This window comes from Atta colombica, unplaced genomic scaffold, assembly GCF_001594045.1.
Source record: "Atta colombica isolate Treedump-2 unplaced genomic scaffold, Acol1.0 scaffold110, whole genome shotgun sequence".
NCBI lineage: Eukaryota > Metazoa > Arthropoda > Insecta > Hymenoptera > Formicidae > Atta > Atta colombica.
Genome location: NW_017259196.1, coordinates 495922 through 505742, shown reverse-complemented (window position 1 = coordinate 505742; position 9821 = coordinate 495922). Strand labels below are relative to the sequence as shown.

Sequence of the window (9821 nt, the reverse complement as noted above, 5' to 3'; positions counted from 1 at the left end):
ATTTATAACAAATTTTTAATTAAATTTTTAATATAATTAAAAATATCTCGTGAGGATTCAAAAATTCAAAATTAACATTAATATCTCTCCACGATTTATAGAAAATAGCAAGTTCTCCCATACGGTTTGTTTCGTATTGAATAAACCATTTGATAACGTCGAAAATTCCATTATAAAGATAATCACGTACTCAAATATAACTTTTCGTAGCCAATCAAATGTATGATCTTTATGTTTATCTTCGTTATCTTCGTGGAAAGTGGACGAGTGATCTCCATTCTTGATCGGTGCAAAAGAAAAGAAAAAAAGTGTAAAAGATATCAACTTTTCTTTGGAAAATACGCATTATCTTTTCGACAGAGTTGACGATAAGAAGGAAAAAGTTCTTTAGTATGTCAAAAAAAGATGAGATAGTTTGCCGATTTGTTTGATGGAACGCTCCTTTTCAAGTTACATTGATGATAAATCAATATATATGAATAGCATAGTTAAACAAATAATCATTATCAATCATGATCCTATCCTGAAAATTAGGGTAGAAACGTTTACATATTTTTAATACGAAGACTTTCTGTTGTTATCGAGACTATCTGGATAACGATGATTTTTGGAGGGCGAGATGTAGAATTCAGAATATACGTGTAGAATTCTTACTGAGAGATTATAAAAATACTACAACCGTGATTTCGAAGTCAAACGTGTTTTCCCATACGCTTTTTGTTTATTAAGCTCGAAATCGACACACTCATGTTTCGTTAAGAGAAACCTAAATAAAGCTTTTTATCATGTCAAATTTGTATTACAAGTAGTTACTGCTATTTTCGATCTTATGTTTGAATGATAATTCTTGCATAAGAGTTAGACTTATATAAGAACAAAGAATTGGGCCAACACTCAGGACTGGGCATGTATTTGAGATACTTTTATTCAAAAACAGTATTTGTAACACAATTGTATTTGTAACACAATTGTATTTGTATTTTGTATTTCAGTGAAACATATGAAAATATTTTATATTTTATATTTCAGTGGATCACATGAAAATATTTTGTATTTTGTATTTTAAATCAAAATATTGAAAGTATTTTATATTTTGTATTTCAAATATTAAGATTGATAATAAATCTTATTATTTGAATTACAAAATACAAAATACTTTTATGTGCTTCGCTAAAATACGAAACACAAAATACAATTGTATTACAAATACTGTGTTTAAAATAAAAGTATTTCAAATGTCCCTGCTAATCAATCAATTATTCGATCTTCTCAGACATATAATCAGTTTTTTTCATTGATATAATAATTATCGTATTAGTATATTCCTGAGAGGCGAAGATTCTAAAATAATTTTCCCTTGATACGAAATAAAGTTTAACAAATAAAGATATAACGGAAGTTTAAAACATTTGACATATCGTGTAACTACCTACGCGAGTAATAAATTGCAACCCGGAAGATCTGCAAACTGCCACAATAATGCAGAGTAAATTTGGATGCGACTTACGATCACGTGGAAGCTTCGGTACTTTGGGGGATTACTCGAGTCTTACGTAAGCCGATTGGTCGGAAAATAGATTGGAATCGCTCCGGTTAGCGCAAGTGAAGGTATACAATCAGCCGTTCACCAAAATACACCTGTAGATACATACATACATGATAACCGCGTTTTGCGTTTGCCTAGTCATTTACGTTAAGGATTCTAATATACTTATACACAATGTAAATATAACTGTAGTGTTCAACTGTGTTTCTGTTTCAGTTAAAGATCGAAGTTTTCGATTAGATTTCGGTTTTAATCGAAATTAAAAGGGACATATAATTGAAATTGATTAAGTTATAATTTAAAAAAGATTTTTATTTTATATTTTATATCTTGTAATTTTATTATTAGTGAGATAATATATAATTTTGATATTATATTACACATATAATACATTATAAATACAAATATTAATAGAATATAGATAATAATAGAATATTGTAATATTAGGATGATAATAATGTGTAATTATTGTTTCAATAATTAAATTATGATATTAATGATATTATTGAATAAATACAAATTGTATATATGTATACGTACATACATATATTTTCTAGAATTTCTATAAAATTTTCAGCAGAAATAAAAAAAAATTGTTCTGATTGAACTCTATATAACTGTTTTAAATTAAAATAAAAACAATTTTGTGGCTTTAAAAATAAATCTAATAAATTGCCTATGTGTGAGTAGTTTGATTTCTACTGAAGACAACTAAAATCCAAAATAGAAATGTTTGTAATTAACTTTGTTAGTACATTTCAATTGTCTACAAATTATAATTTATCGCATTATAAGTATATTATTTACACATTGACAAGCGCAAAGACAGTTTACTTATATTTGTTTTAATAAATTTATTAATCTAAGAATATAATAAAAAGACGAAATATAGATTTTGTGCAATTTTTTGTAACGCGTATATTGTATCATATTTACGAGAAGCGTTGAGTAGGTGAAATTATGAGTTGAGTTTTTTATCTTTATATATCTTTCCCTTTATATCATTCAAATTTCTCTCTTTAACCTTGAAAGTAAAGTTCGAAAGAAGTTCAATAAAGATATCTGGATCCGAAGATATCGAAGACGCGACTTGTCGAGACCGAGAAGTCGCTACGTGACATTGTGAATGATTAGAAGCTTGACGAGAACAGCAGGCCATTTATCTATAGCTATTAGAAGATACGAGCGAAATAATTCTTTGGGGTTTTATACGCAAGCTCCCGAATCCGAAGCCACTTGTAGTGAGGTAGAAAAAGAATAAAAAAATAATTCACGCGAGAAACGTCAATAGCGATTCGAGTCTTATACACCCTCATATTTCAAATTCATCTACGTTGGGGTGCCGCTGGATGATGATTTTTTTTTCTTTGCGTTGACATTAATATTGTCGCGATCGATTTGTTGGAAATGTGACGGCATTTCTTTACGAGAAAAATAATGAGATTAGCGAACACATTTAAATGGAATTATTGATGAATATTACATGAATTATACATTCAATTTGGAATTATATCCGTATAATCGTCATTTAAAATCGAACAAAAAATAAAATAAAATTTGATTGAGAAAAGTTTAACTCCTTTAGAAGAGTTTAATTCTGAAATAATTGTTGAAATTCTCTAGAAGAAGAAATTCTTAGCAAATTCATCTAAAAACTTTATCAGTATTATTTAAATCTTACTTAAATGAAACACAACAATGCAATTTAAATATAAAAGATTTAAAAATAAAAGATTTAACACCTAAGATGACTTATGCATTCTTGTTATTCATTTCATGTTATAATATTTGATCTAATTGCATGTGTGACCTAATAGCCGTGAAAATATACGGAGATAGTTTATAATCGAGTCGTTTGAAATGACTCGGTTAATTTGTCAAGACATAGACACAGTCAGTTTTTTCCTCTCCTCGCATTTGATGATCTCGTTGTCTTGCTGAACGAAATGGTCAGCCTCGAAAAACTTATCAATGAATTCTTTTAGAATTCATTGCGAGTTCGTCAATATCCTATTCGTATCACGTACGAATGATATTGTAAGAATGAAGCATCCTGAAAAGATCTATTACGTGTTCGAGGACAAAACAGAAATAGCATAGAAATTTTCTTCTCTTCGAGATATTCCGAGAAGGCAATGTATTAATAAATCGCATATGATAGAAATGTGAAATCATTTCAGTCCAAAACAAAATTGAGAAGATGTCGAAAGATTTATATGTTTATTTCTGTAAAAGTAACTTAAATTAGTACTTAAATAAGTAATAAATTTTTATTAGTAAAATTCTTTGAATAGAATTAAAAAAAGGAAATTGTGAGAGAAACAAATTTTTTCAAAAAAATATGATATACCTATATTATACACATATATTTTTTAAGTTTCTATTTGCAAAGTTAAGATATTGCTTTGCTAAACATTTAGAAATAAGAAAAATTTAGAAAATAAAACATGCAAGAAAATATCTATATATGCAAGAAAAATTTCCTACAACTTAAATTCGACATTAAATGTCGAATACAATAGAAATTCGTAAAATGATTGAAGTAAATGTCACACAATAAAGCCTTGTTATTATGAATCGATATCGGAGTAAGTTTATGCGAGACCGTAAAATCTGATCAAATGTCTGAATCTTCCTCTCTCTTTTTCGGTTAAAATCGACAAATATTTTCTGATATCTGTGCGTTTCGATAAAAAAACCGATATCATAGACTTTCGTTTCAAAAAAAATTGCGAAGCTTGGCGTTGATGCGGCGATCACATCCCGTCAGAATCGTTCGCATATTGTATTTACTCTCTCTCTCGAAGATTTTTTCTTCCAATCTAAGCTATATTTGAGAATGGCGTTTATTCTTGTCTAATTCTCATATTTTATTTGAGAAATGGACACAGCCATGTTTAGTTTTGCCTCAAATCTAATAGCAATTAATAAAGTCGTAATTTTTTTTAATTGCTTTTCTACGACTTTTATTCGATTTGTCTATCTGGAAACATTCGACCTTTACGCGAAATTTTGCATGACTTTCAATCTTGCTATAATTTATCTCGATTTTGTCACATTATATTTTTATGAAATGGAAGACCTATTATTTAGACAATGACAATAAATTTGTCAAATAATTTGTATTGCAATTCTTATCATGTAAAAATTATTAATTATTAAAATCTGTCAAATATCCTATTTATTCACTTACATACAATATATTTGCAACAATATTTTTAAAGAAATATATTTAATAGCGATATAATTTAATAAATTTTAATTTTAATTTAATAAATTTCAATTAGTAATAATATCATCGAATAATTAGTTATATTAACAATATACTAGTTGACAGTTGATATAGTATAATATTACATGTTCTAATTGAAAGTTAGTAAATTCAGTTAATGCTTGTATGATTTTTACTGCAGAAATTCTCAAAGTTTATGGAAAATATACGACATATGTTTATTCAATAAACAAAGGAAACTTCAAAGAACCTCTCTGTCGTATCGCACTTGCGTGTTTATGAAATTACTTGCATATTATCACAGGCGCAGCAACCCTGATAAAAATAAAAATCAGAACGTAAATCGAATGTAATAGGAATAACAGAAGCGTAAATGAAACTTCTATGAGGCGAAAATTGAAACATCAAATGTTTCTTCGCAGAAGCATAAATGCTTTTTTTACATTTCATTTTCCAATTTCCGCCTTCTAGAAGTTTCCTTTACGCTTCTTATTGCTTTTGTTATTCTCCCATTACATTCGATTTACATTCCGATTTTTATTTTCATCAGGGAAGGTATTTGCAACATTATTCAGATATACGTTATTCAGATACGTTCTGTTAAGCGAAATTCGAAGAATTAAGCATAGATTTGAATGCTTCACGAGATTGCTGCAGGAATGTCTGGCTAAGCATTTGCAATATGCCAGCGGATTCTGGGCGGTTTAAACTTTTCGTGAGAAGAGAACGTCTAGCGTGATACATTTGAATGATTTGCATGTAAAACTATGCGAACTTAGTAATTTTGGATTAAAATATGTAACTGTTTTCAACTGTCACATCTAGCATGCTTCTTAATTCAACTAATTATTCATTATTATTTGATTATCATAAAGTTTCTTAAATTGTGACGTTCGATATATCTCTTTGAAAATATCATCCATTATATGCAAAGTGAATGAGTGACAGTTTAATGACGGATTTCTTGGAGTTAAAATTTTTCTTTAAAGTTTTCCATGTTTTAATTATGTCTTTAGAATCAAGTTTCAAAGTGAAATTCGGTTAAAACTCATTCGGTTGAAAAATTAATAGAAGATTATAGTCTTAATATCTATTTTACTTTTTTCTTTATCGTAAGATATTCAGCAGACCGTGATTCAAAGCATTCGTCGAGACAGGTTGATCAAAAATTCTTCTAATTTTTCTGATTCTACGAGTTCCTTTGGATCATCAATTATTATTCGATGAATCCGTTGATTTTAATAGAAGAATCTTTAATGGATTCTTGAGTACTCGACTTAGAATCAAAATAAACCGGATTTCAATTATCTCAAATCGTGTTCCTAAGAATGCTCGAGCTGCAAGTTGTAATTTCCGATGATCAAAGCAACTGCATCGCTTACCAAGCATGCGAATAACGTTCCTTTGAGCGTTCGTTTTCCCTCTGCTGCTGTCCACGTGATTCAATACACCGTGAATATGATGCCTTTTACTGACGGTGGTGGATAGCAGGCTCGAGCGTCGCAATTTGATGGCGATCAACACGTACAGCACGGTGATGATCGTCATCGGCAGCACAAAGAATAGGATAGTTGAGATCTCAAACGCGTGCTCGATTAATGTCCACCGTAGTGAGCACCTGGCACTGTCCAGGACAGCGGTGTCGTTGTCGGCGTAATCGACGTAATAGACGATACCAAATTGAATAGCCTGTGGTATGGCGAGGCAGAGAGCCAACAGCCATATCGCCACCACAAACTTTATCGCCCGTGATAGTTTCGACATTGTATGTGAAATAAAGGGATGACAGATCGCCACGTACCTGCAGCAGAGAAAAAAAAAGTAGAAATGTTAAAAAAAGAGATGAATATTTTATTTTCAAAGAGACTGAAACTCGTCGATGGTTCTATCCTGCGGGTGTCCGGATTATCGATGTTCACACGCAGATCAAAGATCGGTAGAACTGACAAACTGGCGCGAGCTTTCCATTCTCTCTCTTTCTTTCTTTCTCTCTCTCTCTCTCTCTCTCTCTCTCTCTCTCTCTCTCTCTCTCTCACTCTATTCGTGTATTTTATTTTATCGATTTCTACATCAAACTGATGGTATAGATATTTCAGTTGAAATACCCATATCATCACAGCTATATCATGCATGATTCGTGAAAAAAGAGAAAAAAAAACGATACCGATAGATTAAAATTGAATGATTGGCAGGATATGAGATCGACGAGTGTTTATATATCTATGACAATTAGATTTGATATGCGCGATATATCCTAATATTTCTGAACTCACCTCTCGATAGTGAAGGCCGTGATGGTGAGAACGGTGGCATTAGCCGAGGTCTCTGAAGCGAAGCTCTGAATAATACAGAATGCCTCGCCGAAGACATACGGAAAATGCGACCATATGTAATACATCTCCGGTGGCAATCCGAACACGAGTAGCAGCAGGTCAGACACTGCGAGACTAAAGAGATAATAATTGGTAGCGGTATGCATGGACTTGTTGCGCGCGATCACCACGCACGTGGAGATATTGCCGATTAAGCCGGTGAAGAAGATCACAACATAGATCACTGTGATCGGTAATACGATGTACAGGGAATCCCGGCGGTCCAGCGCGTTTTCATCTCTGAAGAAGGCGATCGTACTCGAGTAATTCTCGTATCGTGGATTTGTGTGAATGATCGTAGAACGAAGCTCCTGAAGATTCCTATCTTTCGAGAGTCTCCACGAATCTCCCGCACCTTGAAGGATACTGGTGATGTTCGCTATCGTACCCGAAATCATCTTGTTTCTTTTATTGAATTCTGATTGGCGAGAATACGCGTCAACTTCGCAAAGAAAGTAAGTAGATTAATATTTGGGACTTCGTGACCGAACTTCAAATCGCCTCAAACGTAGATATCTCCGCACTGCTAGTATTTCTGCAATTTTTGTAGCTTAATCTTATCCATAAATATTATAGATCATATCATTGAGATGATTTATTCTATGGAATGCAATTACGATGTCTTCTCTGAACAGTATTGATGGTTTCGTGAAGATCCATTGATCTCAGTTTACACAGATATTCTTGATAATTTTCAGTCTACATCTTGTGAATATTTTTACGAGCTGAATGGCTTCTCGCGATAAGATCCTAGCACTGCTTACCTTCGTGTTGATCTGAAATTATAAGTATTTTTTTTTTTCAATTTGAAGACGACTGATTTACGTTTTGCGTAGGCGAACAATATAATCATAAGCCGAGTTTTGAATATTATCGTGTACTTGATCTTCCGCATTTAGCAAAAAATATTTTGCTGATCCAGTTAGAATTATAATTGTTTTTTGTATCTAATAGAAAGTTATGTATCGTATGCATAGAGTTTATAACACAAATCTAAATTCTATTTCTGTCATCTATATGATTAGATGCAATACATATTCTATATCGCAGTACTTACTAGAAATTTATCTATTTTAACTATTTTTCGTACTTAGATAATTTTCGCTGTAACTGTAAGATCACCTTTTTGAGTAAGTAACGTTGTATAGAAAATAGTATGACTGATGTTATTGATAGCGATATCCACCGATTAATGAGAAGATAATTCGTGTCCTCTCTGATGCTCTCTTCGATTAATTTCGGTCAATGTGCAAAAATTAAAAAGCCGCCTGTAAATTTCTCAATTAGACCAACGTGTAATATTGTTCTCTTTATTACACGTTTTGCGGTCGATATATAACGCAAATTTTTGTTAGCGCAAAGATTTAATAATATCAACATTATAATTTTATATTCAATGTAACTATTACGTAATAAAATATGTTCAATTTATTTTGTTGAACGCAAAATTAGATTATATTACTTTAGTTATATTACTTTAGTTGAGGCCGACTAGGACGTTTAATACCGTACACGGAAAGAACAACTTTGCTAAAAGATCCATAAATTTAGCTAGATTATAAATCTATGTAGCCAAATTTATATCATCATAAATCTATAAATTTAGACAGAGCTGAAAATAATTTTATTGGATCATAAAAATAATTACGTAAGAAACTCAAGCTATATTACGACGTGACGAGCTATATTAAAAGTTTTTCTTCTAAAGACCGGAGCACAAACCTCTGCATAATGCATAATGCATAAGGCATAAGAAAGTCAACCAATCAGAATCTTTTCATGAAAAGAAAAGGAATGAAAGATTTTGGTTGGTTCATTTTCTTTTGTATTATGCGTTATGCAAATGTCTGTGTCGCAATCTTATAACCGATCACTCAGTTTGAGCATAAAATATACCTACATATTTATTCTGACGGTCTAAGAAAATTATTTTCAGATTTGCATCCAGCTAAATTTTTAGATATTTTAGTTAAAAAACTGTTTTTTCCGTGTATCTCTAATCGTTTGAAATACGAAATAAGCCGGTTATCTCGCTACCTCTTTGATGAATCTCGCAATCATCTCATTTTAGTCAATTATCCATGTCAGTTATGTTAATTATATGATAAATCCTAATGTAGTTGCTAATGCAGGCATCTGCCTGTGACGTGTACGCTATGTGCACACATTGTAAGCTTTATTCATTATGTCTATTTCTAATTTCCGCGAACACTGCCTTTCATAATGATGTCATTAATGCTTAAAATTATTTACGAAATTTGTCATTAATGAGAAGTGAATATCTTCAAAAAGATCTTGATAATATGTGATGTGATTTCCAGTCATATATGATATTCTTGTCCGTTAACAAATATCCGTTTTCCACATTACAATTATATTAATTGCTCTGACAAGAGCATTTTTCGAATAATATATACTCTACCCTTTTAAAGCATTGCCTTTAATCTGGTCCTTTTCTCAGCCATACATGTGCTCCATCACCCATTCAATCTTCAAAGTATCATGTTTCTCTAAAAACGACAAATGCTACGGAGATAGATATATATGAAATGCGATAATCCTGTTAATCGAAATGAAATCACGGCATTAAGTAAGCAAAAATAGTCTGACATATAAATATAAACTGATATTTTTTTGTATATTGCAACTTTTTATATATTATAGTACATTT

The 9821-nt window shown here is 31.2% G+C and overlaps 1 protein-coding gene across 1 annotated transcript in view; it reads right to left on the bottom strand.

The window, feature by feature from the left end:
- LOC108693835 (neuromedin-U receptor 2-like) overlaps positions 1 to 7554 on the bottom strand; it is a 13359-nt gene extending 5805 nt beyond the window's left edge. Inside the window, 2 exon segments of the mRNA XM_018202985.1 lie at positions 6161 to 6579; positions 7052 to 7554. Coding sequence (XP_018058474.1) covers positions 6161 to 6579; positions 7052 to 7548 — 916 coding nt within the window. The 5' untranslated portion in view covers positions 7549 to 7554.
- Between the last annotated feature and the right edge of the window lie 2267 nt (positions 7555 to 9821).